This window comes from Leiobunum rupestre, chromosome 7 (genome assembly GCF_980474605.1).
Source record: "Leiobunum rupestre chromosome 7, qqLeiRupe1.1.hap1, whole genome shotgun sequence".
Classification (NCBI taxonomy): domain Eukaryota; kingdom Metazoa; phylum Arthropoda; class Arachnida; order Opiliones; family Sclerosomatidae; genus Leiobunum; species Leiobunum rupestre.
Genome location: NC_143390.1, coordinates 45,438,399 through 45,457,501, shown reverse-complemented (window position 1 = coordinate 45,457,501; position 19,103 = coordinate 45,438,399). Strand labels below are relative to the sequence as shown.

The window sequence follows — 19,103 nt, the reverse complement described above, 5'->3', positions numbered from 1 at the left end:
GTCTGAGGTGAGAAAAAAGAGCGACAAGAAATATTGCCGATTCCCGGCAGAAGAGTTCTGGGCGGGGAGGAGGAGTGCCTGCCAAGAACGTGTTTAGATTACCGAGAACGTACGAGGCTACCCCGTTTACAGAAACATCAGATTACTGCAATTCTATACCCCAGTTCCGCCAGACACTACTGGGGTACCACAATTTGATAAGATACCAATTACTTTGTATCTTATCACTTATAATTTCATCACGCAACCAGCAATTTCTTTTCTAATAACTAAAAAGGCAAAACCACAAACCAGGGCAAGCCTGCGACACTTATTAAAACCTTTAAAAGGCAAGAGAATAAAAACAAATAAAACGGCAAAGTAGAGTTAAAAACGATAAAAATACCAACAATTAACCTGGACAAATGTCCCCGAACTTGTTGGTTAGGTAACGCGTGAGTCTTTCAAATACAATCATCTTTTCAGTGAGGTTCATATCTCCAAGGTTTACAGAAACAACTACCAGAAGCATATAATAAATCTCTAGGCCGTTAAAAAAACCTCGACGGGGATTCCGTTGCGCGCCAATTCCATGTGATATTTTAAATTTGTACTTCAAATTGGTAATCAATCAATATTGAAATTTCAGATTACGTAAGTTTCGTGATTGCGGAGTATTTACAGGAAAAAACTATCAATTTTATCGTTGTATACGTTAGTTTCTTATCTGTACTATATTAATAATTATATATTATTTAAAGATACATGGTTGGAATTATCTTTTAAAGGTAATAGCTGATTTTATTAGAAAAGATTACAGCAATCACTCTGTTATTTTAAATTTTAACTTGAAATTGGTAAATATTTATATTAAAATAATGCATTTTCAAATTATTTCAACTCTAATCTGGTATTCATTCGGAAAAATTAATTTATCTAGCGCACGATATTTCCGTCGGAGGGCGAAAAATGCCTACCTTTTGTGATTGATTTCGAATATGGATAATGTATGGACTAAGATTCTAAGAGGACTCACTTTTCAGGCTTTAAAAAGCACGCCTTGTTACTGGGAACAGGAAAATCACGGTTAATTTTAGTTCAATGTGGACAAACTTGGTGTCGCTGAAGTCGATTTCCGACGTAGTTTCGTAGATAATCTGGAGCGTTCACGTTCAATGTTGACAAAATGGCGCCGTTGTTGTCGGTTAAACGATTAGGCTTAGTAAGTGTTAGACCTTTTTTGTGAAATTGGTTCTTTGAAAGTTTAAGTAATGGTAATTAACCATTGTGTTAAGTAAAAATAACCAGTAAGCCGCGTATGACTGCGGTTTTTTTTATGTAATTCACTGGAATCCATTTCATTTCTAAACTTAATTTAATTTAATGAACTAAGCCTAACCTAACGTTCTCGCACGTACTGTCGCCTAAGCCCACCATGTCAAAATACCGTGAACAGTGAGTCTCGGTGAGTCCCCTTAGATTTTTGGTCCATGTACTACCTATACGTGACTAAAAAAAACGAAATTCAAATTGAAACAGTAACGCCATCTATCCAAAATAATATCATATAATAATTAAGCAAACTATACTAAATTAACTTTCACCTATATTAAGTTTCCCCTGGTCTAATGGTACTGTGATTTATGCTAACAGGTAGTATAACATACTCAGTAACTTTAATAAGTTCTTGGGAGTACTGCTGTGCTGAAAAATTATTTATTTTAACTTTAATTAAAGTTGCATGAACTAAATTAAGAGTTAAATAACACTTTCTGTGCAACTAATTATACACTAATTAATTGTAATTATACATTGAAAGAAAAGAAAACGTTCTTACACTGGATGACGCGATCAGGGTTGCACATAAGGATATTTTTTTTAGCTGTCAGCCTGACTAGTGATCCTCCTACCTTAATTTATTTTAATAGTCACTGACCAGTGGGTTAAAAGGGGGGGGGTATAAAAACCAGAAGGACAGTGAAAATTGACTTTACTGTCAGAATTAAAATAGGAGTTTATTATCACTTCAGTTACATGATGTGATTTTTTTAATAAAATGGGATTGATGAATGATGAATTTATGATATGCCATATTCACCATTATTTATGAATATTTATGTAAAATTAGTGAGCCCCCAAATTTCGATTAATTTTAGTAGTCAAATGCCGTGACTAGTGCCTTATGTCCAGCTCGGGACGCGATACAATCGTGGAAAATGGTTGGTTTCCATTCAGTGGCGTAACTAAGGACCCGCAGAGCCCGCGACCGCGGGGGGCCCATGACATTTTCACAAAATAGGGGGCCCTTTCGTCTTAATAATTAATTTTTTTTGCTACGAAAATTGTACTAATGCCAATAATTTTTTTTATAAGGGGCCCTTTTGATATCCTGCGGTGGGGCCCAAACGTTGTCGTTACGCCACTGTTTCCATTTTGGGAAAAAACCTTAGTCAGCAGACAATAGTAGCGTGCTTGGAAGGGACCTTCAAACATTCTCAGAGCCTTAAATGAGCGTTATATTGAATTCTTACACGAATAAAATTAAGAATGAAATCGAACTATGCCCTGAAACGATTCCTCGAAAAATAAAATAAAACGTTCGCACAACCGATACTAGATGGCGCTATATCTTTGTGAAAAATGGAGGGTTTCCGTTCGAGCTTAGATTTTAGATCCGTAAGGCAGACTCGTACGTTCTCAGTGCGCTGAACGTGTTGTTGGGAGTGGCGGCTTCGTTCAAATGAGAATAAGAGAGCTAGTTTTATAGAGTGACATTTTGACGGATGACAGTTGGGGAGCACCTTCAGCGGTACTTGATTAAACTCTGTAAGGCCGCTGGAGGGCGCCACAAGAGAGTCATGTTGAACTAGCACTCGAAGCGATAACGAATAAACGCAATAAAAAAGCGACAGCAGCCCCCATTTCGCTTCTTCCTTTACTCTCCGCTTTATTTGTTTTTAGGGACAAAGTGTATTATTACAATGATAAGACAAGCCAAACCATCTCCGCAGATAGCAGCCTATCGCTCGGACTAGACAAAATAAAGAGTTCTCCAAATATTACGATCAAGAATTTATTTATTTATTTCTACCGAGGGCGAGTGACTACCGTGCTCGAATTTCCCCAACCCGTTGCTGCACCTTCTGCTGGGTTGAGTGGCTCGCGTCAAAGGTGCGACCATCAGTAGTAGGGTACTACTACCAATGCTGGATTTGTCCCCTGTCCGGGCTTGTGGACGCAGGCGTAGGGCACTATGATGATAGACCTCCGGTGGTGTGGTTTTTATTACTAGGTACACCGGGCTATAAATTTTGTCACACTGCTAGAACGTGTGTATGTTTATTTAGGAAGTGATTGCAAACTTTGTGTACAGGTCAGCGGCTCGGCCGGCACAAATGATGCTAAGCCCCTGTAATGCTTGGGCGCTGCACGGGGTATATAAATACTATGAATGAATATTTATTAGCTCCATGTGATGTACAAATCCCTTTTAAAACAGGGAGGAATTCATTTCTGGATCCGCGAGCAGTTTAAAGCGTAAAACGATATAAGTTTTTAAATCGGAAATTAAGTTGCACTAACAATATTGGGGTGGCGCAGTGGTTAGCACTTTCACCTCACAGCAAGAGGAGCCGGGTTCGATCCCAGCTTGTGGCATTGGGTGAAAATTCGGAACAACTCCTTCCGCGTTGAGTTTGCAAGTTCTATCCCCACTGGTTTAAGGGGTTTTTCCCCGAGCTCTTCGGTTTCCCCTTCCATAAAAACTTGTTGAGGTTAACGGTAATAGTTAGTGTAGGGAGCTGTTGGCTCGATCGCGTGGCATGCAGGGCTTGCCACCACCCTCCTACGCATTGTAACCCGACCACCTGAATTAAAGGCTTCAAAAGTCGCTTGATGACTTAGGCCTAAGGTGGTGCCATGGGTATTAGCCTAGCTGATTATTATTGATATTAAAAAAATTTGCATTATTTACAAAACCTTTTATAAAAACGATAAAAAAAAGAAAAGGTTAAAAAAGTTACCGCGCGAGGATCTTTCCAACGCAGAGTGGGCACGCGAAGTCTAGCTCAACGATTTGATTCTTAGGCCACCTCAACGACCGACGATCCTTTTAGTGACCAGCAAGTCTTTCACCTCGGCACAACCCGACCCTAGTCCCAGCAAGAAAGCAACACAATCTTCCGACCGATCAAGCTTGTCCGCGTATTTATAATATCTTCTCGCACTAGCGAAACTCGGACACTCGATGAGGATATGAGTGATGTCTTCTACAGACTACAATCTGATGCTAGAGCGTGAGAGGACCTTAAGGGTTCACGGTCTGCGTTGAGTTTGCAAGTTATCTCCCCACTGGTTAAAGGGGTTTCCCCTTCCATAAAAACTTGTTAAGGTTAACGGTAATAATGAGTGTAGGGAGCTGTTGGCTCGCGTGACATGAGGGGCTTGCCATTACCCTCCTACGAATTGTAACCCGACCACCTGAATTAATGGCCTTAAAAGTCGCTCGATGACTTGGGTATTAACCTAGCTGATTATTATTATTATTTTTAATAACTGGTGGCTTTACCGGGGAGTTGGGAACTTGGGGTCCGGCTCTTGTACTCCATAAGAGTGGTGGTGCACTGGAAGGTGGGATCTGGGCTTAAGCGGATGGTCACCATATGAGGTGCTGTGGCACGTTGGGTCACAATGTGCTCGTTGTCCGCGGTGATATGATACGATATCCCAGGTACACCAGAATATAAGATAAAAGTCATCCCAGCTAGTTACTCTTCACATTAAATTGTTATAGAATATTGACAATAATATTTGACTTGTGTAAAAAGATTCATTTACAATTTTTTAAATTGTATGCAAAAAAAAGAGACAGGATACTTCATGACTAACATTATTTTAATAAAAAAGATATTTACATTTAGTGATGAAGTATCCGGTCCGTGTTAGCATACAATTTAAAAAAAATTACTTTTATAGCCATGACTCTTAAAAATAAGAATATTAAAATAAAGAGCCAAATTAATTTTAAAAGCCGATAATGAAATATTCTCTATCATAACAAAACTTATATTAGCACTCTGACGACAGAATTACTAATCTAAGACATGAAAGCGAAAAGTGTATCTTCGCAGGATCGACATAGTTTTCAATGGATGAGAATTTCAAAATGGTGGCAGCGTGTATCCAAGCGCCAAGAATCAAGTGTGACAATATAGCTTAAGGGGCCTTACCGCTGTGACTTAAAGGGGAACGGTCAAGCTTTAACCAGTTAGGTAGCCCTATAGCCCATTAAAAACTAAAATTTATGGCGAAAACCGCATCAAAAAATATTGAGTGGTTAATTTTTAATAAAATAAAGAAATTTCGGGAAATCGAAAAGCGCGCGTCCGCCGCGACACCTGGTGAGAAGTCGGTGAGACAGAAAAACAACGTAAAAGCGCGCGCTGCTGAAGACGCGAAAAATTTGTTTTGCACGCGCGGCGCGTTCCAGTTATAAGATAATTAAGCCTAAATCGCGCGATTTTAAAAGTTAGGATAGTTCGCAAATCGCTCATACGGGGTTAGGGGCGCTGGCGGCAGCCCCTAAGATGGCGGTGAAAATTCAAACCCAAACACCTGGCATTATTTTTCGTTTGAACTTTTTGGGCCAAAAGCTATTTTTTCAAGACAAAAAAAGTTACGTGTTAGTATATTGAACGTCTTGTTAATCTTTTGATACGGAAATAAGGCCATATTTGGAAAAGCTTGGCCGTTCCCCTTTAAAAAGAACGTCTAGATTTAGTTCATTTCGAGCAAACGTGGTGTAAGGAGCTTCCAGATTTATGCCACGCCTACCGCGTCCAAAACAGTGAATAGTGAGCTAGTCCCTTAAAGAATTTCGTTTGTGCATTACTACGTAAAATAATAATAATAATAATAATAATAATAATAATATGGCTTTATTGTGGATATCCAACTCAGTTGTAACAACTGATTTTCAGTTGGGTCCAAAGATAAAAATACAGAAAGAAAAATTACGTAATGTATAAAATTAGGTTTTATATTAAAATTTTAAAACAAAATCTCGAATAAAAGATTTAAATACAGTGAGAGATGTATTTGATGATATGAAGTTTGCTGGAAGAGAATTCCACAACGACATTCCCCTATATTTAGGGCTGACCTTTCGAAATAGGGGTGACAGGTTATCAAGATAGTACGCAACGGCACTGTTCATAGTGACATACTTATGAATGGAGGAGACACGCGTAAACCGATCAGAGACATATTCTGGTACTTGTTTATAGTGGACTTTGTACATAAATATAAGTAAGTGAAAAACATATCTCCGTTTGATTGTAAGCCACTGAACGATGGATCTCGCGTCAGTGGCGGAAGAATGACGTTTGGCTCCAATAAAAGTTTTGGCAGCTCTATTTTGAAATACTTGTAGAGGCTTCAGGCGATATTCCGCAGCAACATGGTAAAATAAGTCTCCATAATCAAATAGAGGCTGGACCAGAGCTTTGTAAAGGGTGTTTAAAAGTTTAACATCAAGCGAAGGTTCGAGAGTGCGTATACACCACAGTCGTTGATTTAGTTTCTTCGAAAGGTACGTCGTATGGTCAGCGAAAGATAAATTTTCATCAATTATTACTCCAAGATACTTCGTGGATTTGACCCTGCCAACACAACTTAAAACTCTTTAACGTCTCGAAACTCAGCAAGCTTGTTTGGAGTTCCAAAGGTGGAGCGAAAGGTGTAGTTGGTTATACCCGTGTTCAATATTTAGGACGTCAGAGTCCAGCATTTCAATCAATTCACAAGGAGACCTTGCTTTGGATAATGAAGCGGCGTCATCAGCAAATAGGTGGGCTGTACTATGTTTTAGGGAATCAGCAATCCGATTGATGTGAAAAGAAAATAATAGTGGACCTAGAACACTGCCTTGCGGAACACCAATCTCCGAAATACCATGATCAGAGAGGCAACCCTCCACTGCCACAAATTGGGTACGACCAAAGAGATAAGAGTTGAACCACAAGAGACTTTCTTGCGAAAAGCCCAGACTTTCAAGATTGTTCAGCAGTAATTTATGATCGACGGAGTCAAACGCTTTCGCAATATCAAGAAAAACAACACGTACATAATAGCCCCACGATGTCTTCTAGAAGATTGAATACACAGGTTATGGTAGAGTGACGTGGGCGAAATCCTGATTGTAAACGGTACAATAAATTGTGTTGGGAAAGATAATTTAGTACTTGCACTTGACAGACGCTAAGGAACCTTAGTTATTGCTTGCAAAATGGCTATCTGCCTATACATTTGAGGATCATTTGTGTCACCCTTTCCTTTATACAGGGTGTTAACTAAAAAATGGACCAGGGCGAATATCTCAAAATGTGTTTTAGCCACGGTTTTGAAATTTTAGGTTGTTATAGAGTGCTTAGGGGGTCAACCAACTATGAAAATGTCAATGACCTTGAACCATGTCTTCAAGGTCATTCGAAAATTAACTTGAAAACCGTAAGAGCTACGAAGTTGGTTCCAATTAGAAAGTTGTTCCCCGTCATATTTTATGGTTAACTATATTTGACTCGATCTGATTTGCGAAATAGGAAGTCGAGAAATGTTAGGCCAAAAACAAGACGGTCGTTAAGTTGATAACGTGTAGAAGACGAGTTTTGGGAGCTGAAATTTTCAAACTAAAGACCCTCAACCACGATGAGGTTGTCTAACAAATTTCAGTACTCTAACAAGAGTACTTTTAAAGTTATCAGTAGAACATCGTCTTTAACACGTTATCAACTTAACGGCCTTCTTGATTTTGGCCTAACATTGATCAACTTCCTATTTCGCAAATCAGATCGAGTCAAAGCTAGTTAACCATAAAATATGACGGGGAACAACTTTCTAATTTTAACCAACTTCGTAGCTCTTACGGTTGTCAAGTTAATTTTCAAATGACCTTGAAGACATGGTTCAAGGTCATTGACATTTTCATAGTTGGTTGACCCCCTGAGCACTCTATAACAACCTAAAATTTCAAAATCGTAGCTAAAATACATTTTGAGGTATTCGCCCTGGTCCATTTTTTAGTTAACACCCTGTATATTGGACAGATCCGAGCAATCTTCCAATCAGATCGAAAATCCCCAGTTGTAAAACTTAAGTTTATCAGATTAGTTAGAGGCTTAGCAAGTAAAATTGCAACTCCTTTCAAGATTTTAGCGGGAATACCGTCCGAACCAGTTGCTTTATTTAAGGGTAAGGTCTTTAGCTGAGTAAATACTTCATTCACTGATAATTAAATGATAATAATTACATATTTTATCAAAAACCGTCAAGTTGACAAGGTGCCAAGAAATCTTACAATTCTTGCAAGATTCCTTATTAAATTAACGTACCCAATGTAATAATTTTAGTGCTTCATTGTGTTTTCTGACTAAATTTATTGTGAAGAAATTAGAGATAGTCTGCAAACTTATATATTTCAAACAAATAACTGCATTTTTGCAGTAAAGGTGGGGTTATTCTGGACTAGAGTTATAAGCTTAAAGGGGCCACTGCATTTCCAAACTTCGACATATTTCCAGATTTAGCAAGTTATGTTAAGAAGTCAATGTGATCAGTTTAATGAAATCAACCTTACCCTGCCGACTGGATAATTATGTAGATAAACCAAAATAAGCACTGTCCAAGTGCCGGATTCCCGATCGATAAAAATTATAATTGGGATATCGACGATATGTAATTTCCTATTGATTAATGCATCATTTACTATTTTAACCTTAACGGTTGAAGTGTCGGTGGTAGTGCCAGGTTTTTTAGTAATTTAAGTCAAGTAAGTGGGCCCCTCAATTTGTATTTTTGAGATGTTAAGATATTTTTGAACTCCTTAGAAGAATTTTGGAGTCCTTTATCTATTTGCTAATCCCAGAAAAATATAATATTTCATCCTCAAAATTTCAGTTTTTACGTTTCCTGTAAAGAGTTCTAGTAGAATAATCTATTTTAACCTTAACAGAAACTATATATATGCAAAAACATTAAAGAGAACTTCCAATTTAATTAATTAAATTATTACTCTTTCATTTTTATTCCAATACAATTATTACTGAATAATGTTAAGCCTATTAAAATTCCAAAAGCCTCACTTCTATTAAAAACAGCAGAGCAGACGACGGAATGCGGGTCATGTGACATTTTTACGCACGTGTTCTGTATTTGGATATAAATATTTCGAGATTCTCTCGGTAGGAGTGCTAGCGGGCGATGCAAATTGTGGAACTGGGGATTTTGCTTAGGTTTCGAGTCCAGTAATTACTCATCCAAGCCTGACCTACTCCCCGAGTCTCCACAGTGGAGTGTTATGCACAATACGGCCGTGGTGCTGGACTAATCAGGGACGTAGAACGTTCTAGAAGTTGGAGGGGGCAAAGAGAAACGAAAAGGGATCTGGAGAATTGGTTTTGAATTTTTAATGGATTGTACTTTTTACTACTTTGTAAATTGGCGGGAAAAGACTGAAATTTAAACACAGTTGAGGTTCTGTAAGCTTTATATGCTTTTAAAATGAGGGAGGGTTATTGCCCCCTTCCTACCCCCCCGGTTCCTACGCCCCTGAAACTAATACACGCAAAACCTCAATTAGGACTATGTGTAAAAATATTCTTGCATAAAAATTAAAAAGACGATCAAGTTCGTAGTTTTACAACTAGTCCTTTTCTTAACCCTAGCAGAGAAGGTCAAGCAACTATCGTTGGAGATATACGCTGCAAGAAGGTTTTTCTAATAACAACTAAGTTCTAGATTACCGCGCCACGAGTGAGTAATGAAGGAAGCTCGATTTTCCCCGCTAGGGTTATACTTCCTTTACCGCCTTAAGTCCGGAATAGGGGAGTGTCTGTAGAGAATAATTAGGAACGTTTAATGGGCGGATGCAACAGTGGAAGGGCTTTCCTTATTATAATAAATTTATCCGGTTTTGCATAAGCGCGAACCGTTTGACATGACCCAGAATGAGAGAGAAAATAGCTTGGATATTGGAACACGAAGAACCTTAGCTTGGCAAAGACGCCGAAATAAATATGGAACAGGCCCGAGTAGAGGCATGGTCGCCTTGGAAACGTCTCCGACTTTATCCCAGTTTCTCCTGAACTTCGAAAACAACTTCCCCATCTGGTCCCCACAGACCAAATTATGACGTAATTAAAGGCAGGCGTAATTACATTTTCGTATCGGAAGGAAGATAATATTGACAAAATATTCAATGGGATATGGCCACTTTAGCATTTCCATTTTTTAGTCGGTGCATGGCTCCACTTATAAACAACTTTCATGACGTACTTTTCGTCTGTTCTGAAGTTTCGATGTAGAATAGTTACCCTTACGAAAATGACTCGATCTAATGGCCAAATTTGATTATTGAAAATGACTCGATCTAATGACCAAATTTGATTAGAATCCAATACTGTTTGGATAAAATAATTGCAAGCAAATCGAAATAAAGTTGAAAATGACTCGATCTAATGACCAAATTTTATTTGAATCCAATTTTGTTTGGATTAAATAATTTTAAGTAAATCGAAATAAAGTTCAATTTCACGCGTTGTAATTGGATCAAAAGTCGAAATTGGATATGCCAAACTAATTTAGATCCACCATTTTCGTCAGGGTAAATTATTTTACTCCAATTCTCCAGGTAAAAGATTTACAAACCTCAATTAGAGGAAACTAAATACTAAATGCTTGTTCTGGGATGAAAATTGTACACTTATCACTCTAAATTATCCTGCCACACCAATAGAGCAGCTCCAAACTCGACCTTTAAGGGGATATATCCGATTACTCTTTTTTATTGAGGGGGTGGAGAAAGTATACCTCAAATCCCAGCTGCCCTGGGTCAACAGTTCACAATGAAGAGGCACCACAGGAACAAGTGAAAAGTTGGATAAAAGTGGCCGATTTTATCTCAAGAATATGCGAAAAGTATTCTACACAGCTGAACGTTCTTCGCTAGTGCACGTGATATAGTTTTGATAATTTCAATTTCAACTAGGGCCCCGCGAATCTTCGATTTACTATTCCACTTCGAATATTTTCGCGAATAATTCGATTCGATTCGAAGATTAAAGCTATTACGAAGATTCGACATTTGTTTTATCATTTCCGAATATAGAATCGAATCAATTTGATTCGGAGTAGTCGAATTGAATAGCGAATCTAGTTCGATTCGGAAATTTAGTACGAAGCGAATATTCGCTTCGAAAACCCGAATAATTAAGAGTCGAATCGAATCGAACCCGATTAAATATTTGATTTTACTACGCAGCTATTACGACTTCAAACGAGAGGTGTGTTTTTTTAAAGCAAATGGCGGCTTTTTTCCGGGTTAAAGTAAATATTACTCGTTGGTTTTTTGTCGTCTCCTAAGGTTTTCCATTTTTTGCCGTTGGCGACTTTTGATTTTAGATATACACGGCGCTACGAGCGCGCGTGTTTAGTGGTTTTTGTCAAGAATTGTAGGGGTCATCGTTTAAGGTTGCTTTGGAGGTAATATTCCCTCTCATAAAGAAATAATCGGTTTTAATAATTTTAAGTAATCGAATCAAATTGTTTTATTTATTGTTAATATCTCATTACAATAGAAAAAATTGAAAGTATTTGTAATATAAAGTTAAATTTTGTTATGTAACAACAACTCTTGATTTTTTCGCGCCCAAATGAGTGTTTCAGCATTGTAGTTGGAAAGAGAATATCGAAGATCGGTGATTACTTGAGAGCCCACAGAGTTTACCCTTTCTGCTGCACAATTGGTAGCTTGAATAGCCAATAATTGGCGAGCGGCTTTGGATAGTAGAGGATAAATGTGACATTTGTGTTTCTAGTAGTAAAGTGGGTCGCCACCGCGATCAAACACAGGTTCCTTGACGTAGTCTTCAATCTCATTATGTAATTGTTTTGAAGAATCATTTTGCTTCGTCGATATGTTTTGTTGACTTCCATGAACTTTATGGAATAAGGCGTCTAGTAATGATCGATCCGCAGTGATATTTTCACCAGTGTCGCTGTTCGGCAACTCGATATCTTGACCTGAAATTTCAGGTGATTGTAATATATTACCATTGTCTTCGTTGTTCCCAACAAGGTCGTTCAAGTGACGTTTTACATCCACAGTTTGCAGGTCGGAAAATAAAGAGTTTTTAAATCGTGGGTCTACAAATGTCGCGGCAAGCAAGTGCTCGTTAGTTAGATCGAAACGGTCGTTTAACTGCTTCAACATTTCGTCCCTGAAGGTTTTAACTCCTTTGGCCGATGCTTTTTTTACTTCATCTTTCAGAGTGGTTATTAGCGGAATAATTAAACTGACCGTGACCGATGTGTCGGCGCTGAAAATTGTCGTCGCTTCCGCCATTATCTTTAGAATTGGCAAAGACGATTCCAAAGTGTCTTTCAATTGTTGAGTTAAAGCCGATGGTGGACTCTTTGCGCAGTTTTTCTTTTCCGTACATTCCACAAGCGCTAGAGATACAGCAACTTCATTTTCCTTCAACCAAAGTAGTAGATTGTACGTACTATTGAATCTAGTTACCACGTCTAGTGGGGGCGAAGATTCCGCCAATTCGATGTCAACTTGATGCTTGATTAGTGATCTTGCGCCTACTGTAGATGAGTGAAAGAAAGCACCAATTCGATGAGCATGCTTAATCAAATGTTTTATCATTATTTGAACAGCCAACGCCCCGTTAATCGAAAGTTGTAGTTTGTGAGCGACACAACCTAGCCATTTTACTCCCAAAAGTCTAGCAGTACAAGGCATGGAGTTAGTCGTGTCTGTTGTAGCGTAAAAAACTTGAGACAAGGGTATATTGTAGAGGTCAAGTTGTTTCCTTATAATATTTTCCGTAGCCGCCGAAGTATGGTCTGCGTCGCGAATTTCTAAGTTTGACACTGATAGGCATTTGGAGTACAATGACCAATCCTGCTCGCATATGTAATGACCAGTAATTACCAAATAGTTACTGCCGTTTTTGCTTTTCCAGTGATCGAAAGTTATAGATATGCGTGAAATATCAACATGACTTTTCAGCGTTAACTGCAGTTTCTTTTCCAGGTCCATTCTCATGTCCTCTAGTCTTCGAGACAGGGTTGTAGGATGTGGGGGACTGTAATGGTTGTTAGTTAGTTCGGCACACAATTGTTTAAAACCGGAACCAGCGACAGCTTCAAAAGGTCTACCGTCAGCGACGACGTAGTTCAGAACGGCTTTATCATATTTTTCTTTGTGTTCAAGTGGCAATGTCTTGGTTTTCTTTCTCTGCATTTCACTTGAAGTTGAAGGTAGACACAGTGGACGTTTTTCTGGATATTTTGCCAATGGCGAAACGTCTTTTTTAGCCGATTCTTTTTTCGCTTCCTTGTATTGCTCTGGGTGTTTTCTTAACAAATGGCTCCATAAATGAGATGTTGTCCCACTAGATTGGGACGATAACGTCTGTTGACAAGACTTACAACGATGCTCATTACCACTTTGAATAAAATATATCTTCACTGTCGACATAATTACGAGTGATATAGCTATAGCCTTACAATTGTGTTACGCGATTCACAATTTCAATGGCGACTTGCCAGCATTAAAAAAATCATTTTTAATTGAGGTTTTTTCATAAACCGGTAGGTTGCGACCTACAAAATAAATTTGTATTTTGTGGGGGTTGTAAAGACTCAAATGATAAACTTGGCAGTTAAAAAGAAGACTCTGAAACAGTAAACATTACTCTAGTATATTTTTTTTAAATCAATAAATGACGTAAGCACGTTTGATAAGATTCGATTCGATTCGTTACCGAATTATTGGATGATTCGATTCGCGCTTCGAAATTCACTGCCGGTTCGAAATTCAATTCGAAGAAAACATTTCGTAGCTCGAGGATTCGATTCGTATTCGATTATTCCGAATTCATAAATATTCGATTCGGGTACTTTTTACATTCGATTCAATATTCGATTCGATATTCGTAATTTTCGAATAGGACCGATTCGCAGGGCCCTAATTTCAACATTTAAAATATTAAAGTTAACCCGGAATTAAAGAACATGAACAGCTGGATTTTCTCTTTGGAGGGATGGGGTTCAACTAACTCTCCCCAATTATTTTCTATTAGTTGGAAAATTGAGAATCACTTGGTAAAATTAAACTTGACGAACAATTTTTTTTTTAAATTTTCTTAGAAACAAATTCTCAGAGAGACTGAAAAACTCGGATAGAGTTGGCCAAATCAAGGTCACGGAATCATTCGAAAAGTTCAACCCGAAATTCACGTAGCTCCTCCCCTTCCGTACCTCGTACGACAAAAATCGTATTCCACCATTTTTCCCGCCCTATTTAGGAATACAAGCGCGGGAACACGTTGTCATTCAAATGATTCCGGGAATATAACACCTCCAACGCGTTCTACACGGAAGATAATTTCTGAGACTACCTTCGCAACAAACCACGGATCATGTCAAAAGCCATAAGAGGGAGTGGTTAATATTGGAACCCTCGAGGAGGTGGTAACAGAAATACTTGAGGTTATATTCCCTTTAAGAATTAACTAGAATTAAAGATTAACCGATCATCCTAATGTCCGCTTCACATTCGGAATATTTAAACAGATTGGGACCACCAACGCGACCGTATTTTTAAACGTAATAAAATCTATTCTACAGAAAAAACCAAATATATAACTCACCCGAAAGGTTTATTTAGTAGTACGATAACTCGGTACACCATTAACGACGCTGATAGCCTGATAGTCTAAAATACGAGCTTGACGTCCTCGGAAGAAGACCTAATTATTTCGTAAGAGAAGATGCGATAATTTCCTTTTCGCAATAATCCAAAAAAAAGAGGCTAAACCGTTTAAACTTTATTCGGACGGCCGATTATCAATAAAACTGGGCAGAAAATGAAGAGTAAACTAGCCGGATATTTCTCGAAGCGAGGGTCATCGAGGCGGACGGGAAATGACTGATAGCGCCAACCCCCCCGACTAATGAAATGGGCTGCGGCCAACGGATTCGGAGTGAGCTTCGAATGCTCAAACGTGATCGGCATTACATTCCCTCTTAAAATGCCTCCGAGTCATTTCGCGAAACGGGCCCAAAGGTGAGAACGGGGGGAACCCTCTACGCCTAGTTAGCTTTCACGTCCCGTCGACGTGTTTATAGTCATCTTCCCATTTCCCCCCGCCTTTCTACGAAGGCCGACATCTTATCGCGAAACGTCGCTATAGCCATAAGTTTATAAATACGTTTGCGCCTAAGTGTGCCAGTTGCCTATCTTGCTAACCTTCATTTCGAAAGTAATTTGTAGAATGACTACGCATTTTCAGTGGAATTCTTTAGGGTTAATACGCCCTCTTTGACGGCCATTCTAAGTATTCCACACATAGCTTTCAGTAAATTATTTCACGTAGTTGAAAAAATTTTACATATAATTTTAGACTGATGGTATAACCATAAGTATCGTAACATTTCTTCTAATGTTAATCTGTCACAGAGTGATGGTTTGGGACAGGAAACTCGTCAATTCAGAAACGAAAAGAGTGTGGTTTACAGCAGTCAATTTCGCTTCCAGATTCGATAATTAATCATTATGTAGCGTTATATTTTCACTTTTGAAAGCGTATCAATTTTTAATAAGCCTTGGTGGCTCTGTAAAAAAAAGGACTAATAAAAATTCCAAAGACTAAAAACGTCGGGGAGAGTTGGCAATAATTACTCCCCTTAAAGGGAATATAACCTGCAAAACAATCTTTATGGAAGACCCCTTCAATTTTTCAAATTTCCCTGTACAGGGGTGCCAAAATTTATAAAGCGACCAGAGCTGCAAACGTTAGTGCTCCACACCAAATACCCGAGGTTATATTCCCTTTAATACTTTATACGATCACTCACCAAAATAAACTAGCATTAAAAGAAATTATAGTTGTAAGAAGTGTCATACTTAATCTATTTTACTTTTGATCTAACGAGACTTAAAATAAAAGGCATACCACTTGAGAAACGGTTTCGTTTAATTTCTTTCAATAAAAACTAGATGAGGGAAAAAAGGAGTCTTAATTCGAAATGCTGGTGGTCACGATTAATCGTGCCCTGCCAAAAGATCGGTTTGGTTGTTCCGCTCTGTAATAAACGCTGCAATTGGCTGGTTTGCATCGGTCTATCTCGTTTAAATATCTGTTATTTCGAGTGGCCCGATGCGCCAACAGAGAGACTACGTATTATTGAAAGTGGATTTATCATCACGAATGTTAGACGAGCATTGTCACTTTTTTGACTGATTGACGATGGGGTTGTTGAGGTGCTAAGCTAAAATGCGGCACCAAGTACTAGATGGGATTCCACTTAGGACCTTAAGTAACGTAATATACGTAAGTATGACTCTTAATATTATCAATGACAGTCTGTTTCGACAACGACCATACAAATCATTACGTGGCTAAAGACTGAATTTTTACTAGTCTTTGGTAAATCGTTGCCGACAACCTATTTGAAGTACATCAGCCTAGGCTTATTGCAAATTGAAACGATTTTGACATACCGAAGAATTGATGAAACGCAACATAAAACTGACTACTATAAGCATACTCTTCGTTTCTGAAGTTCTTAGAATTTGCGTTTTCGATGGTATTTCAAACATTCGTAATAATTTCCCCTTCCGAAACGGACGATTACGCAATGACTCCGCGACAGACTATCACGAAGCCGAATCGTTCAGTGTCATACTTATTATATTACGTTACTTATGAAAGGACGAAACTGGAGCCTATGCCAAAACTAGGTTGAAAAATAAATCGCACAGAAAATTATAGAGACGAATACGTTCTGTGTCATACTTATATATTACGTTACTTATGCAAGGACGAAACTGGAGCCTATGCCAAACTATAGTGAGTTGCAGGCTAAGAAAGACAAAATATATAGTACAATCGGCGCAAGGATGCCTCAGATCGTTTCCGGTCATTCCACCGCGCGAAATTTGAATTTGGCCATTTTACGGTCAAATTCGAATTTTGCTCTTTTTGTCGTCTTTTAGCGCCATCTAGAGACCGAAATTGGAATCTTTATTTTTTAATTTCATAATTGTGGTGGCGAGCAAATTTAAAAGATAAGGCATTCCTATCATTCTTAAATTTAAAATAGTATGTATAATTATTTAATTTTGTAAATTTATTTCTACGTCTTACTAGTTAAATCGGCAGTTTCTTTTAAAATAGTTACCACACTTTCTTGGGGGTAACGTTGTCTTAATGAGCTATAGACGTTTAAAATTATATTTTTATCTTTACCTGTTAACAATAAACCTTTATCATGCTTTTTATAGAAACCTCTTGGGCTATTTAAAATATTTGGAGCTTCAATTATCGAACCTTCTTTAGCTGCATTCAGTAATGAAACTCATGACAACATGAAATTAAAAAATAGATTCCTATTTCGGTTCCTAGATGGCGCGAATAAACGATGAAACTCACGGAATTTGAAATTGACCGTAAAGTGGTCAAATTTAAATTACGCGCGGTCGACTGGCCGGAAATGGTCTGAGGTATCCTTGCGCCGACTGTACTATATATTTTGTCTTTCTTAGCCTGCAACTGACTATAGGTTGAAAAATAAATCGCACAGAAAATTATAGAGACGAATACGTTCAGTGTCATACTTATTATATTACGTTACTTATGCAAGGACGAAACTGGAGCCTATGCCAAACTAGGTTGAAAAATAAATCGCACAGAAAATTATAGAGACGAATACGTTCAGTGTCATACTTATTATATTATGTTACTTATGCAAGGACGAAACTGGAGCCTATGCCAAACTAGGTTGAAAAATAAATCGCACAGAAAATTATAGAAACGAATAGTCTACCGTGAACCCAAAATCAAATACTTTGCGATTTGCTTACCAATTTAAAAGAAATTAGTGTTAGCCCTATTGCCAAATTGTATTTGAAGTTAATTTACTTACATTTAATCTTGTTTGCATAGGGATAACGTTGTATGCCTTAGGGGCAAATTTAACCTAAGCCGTCCCGCATATGGTAGTTAGATGAAAATTACCATGACCGACCTTTTTTTGCAGGAACCTATTAAATGATTTTAAGTGACATAAAATAGTGTACAAAGTTTAGAAACAAATTACAAAATAGCATTTGTCAACATCCAGCCGTGGGGGGTGGCGGAGTGGTTAGCACTTTCACCTCGCAGCAAGAGGAGCCAGGTTCGATCCCAGCTTGTGGCACTGGGTGAAAACTCTGAACTACTCCTTCTGCGTAGAGTTTGCAAATTCTCCTCACTGGATTAAGGGGGTTTCCCTCGAGCTCTTCGGTTTCCCCTTCCATAAAAACTCGTCTAGGTTAACGGTAATAGTTAGTGTAAGGAACTATTGACTCGCGTGGCATTATGGGCTTGCCACCACCCTCCTACGTGTTATAACCCGGCCATCTGAATTAATGGCTTTGTAAGTCGCTTGATGACCTAATAGGCCTAAGGTGGTGCCTTATTATTATTATTTGTTCAACTTATGTAAATTTAAATTTTCGGTCTTATAGTCGATATGAGCAGAACGCCGAAACGGATTTTCGGTGGCGTTATCGGACTGCCATATTTTCAGAGAGAAGTGCTGCCGGACACATTTTTCGAAAATCTTTCTCCACGTTGATGTATGTATGTTCCACTCTGAAAATATGGCCGACAATCACGTGATCCGAGATTTCCCGCGAAAAACGATGCAAATCTGCTTGCTCGTAGCGTCGTAGGCATACGTCGAAATTAAGCTCCGCCTTGAAACGGCCGCCATGACACAGATCACGAAACAAAGCGCCACACGATCCGGCGAAATAATCACCTATACGCGTTCCAATGGCAACGAACGCAAGCCAAGAGCAAGCTACAAATCAAAGACTATATATTAAGCTATCGCTACGTAGACTGAAATCTTAGTACTGTAGTAAGGTTGACAGTATTTCATGACGCGCCACCAGAAGTAAATGAACCGAAGTTATCAATCTCCTATATTTCCCATACTGAATGCATTTTCTTTATGCGCTCAATCTAAAATTGCAATTTTGTGTTTCGCGTATCGGGCTTTACTCCAAA

General features: G+C 38.4%; 1 protein-coding gene across 1 annotated transcript; it reads right to left on the bottom strand.

The window, feature by feature from the left end:
- Positions 1 to 11,845: 11,845 nt before the first annotated feature.
- LOC149936511 (zinc finger BED domain-containing protein 4-like) lies at positions 11,846 to 13,522 on the bottom strand. The gene has a single exon (XM_090153687.1). The coding sequence runs from the start codon at positions 13,520 to 13,522 to the stop codon at positions 11,846 to 11,848; it is 1,677 nt and encodes a 558-aa protein (XP_090009813.1).
- Positions 13,523 to 19,103: the final 5,581 nt, after the last annotated feature.

Bases quoted from the DNA above. Each gene is read 5' to 3' on its own strand.
- LOC149936511 (XM_090153687.1), bottom strand. From the start codon at position 13,522: ATGTCGACAGTGAAGATATATTTTATTCAAAGTGGTAATGAGCATCGT.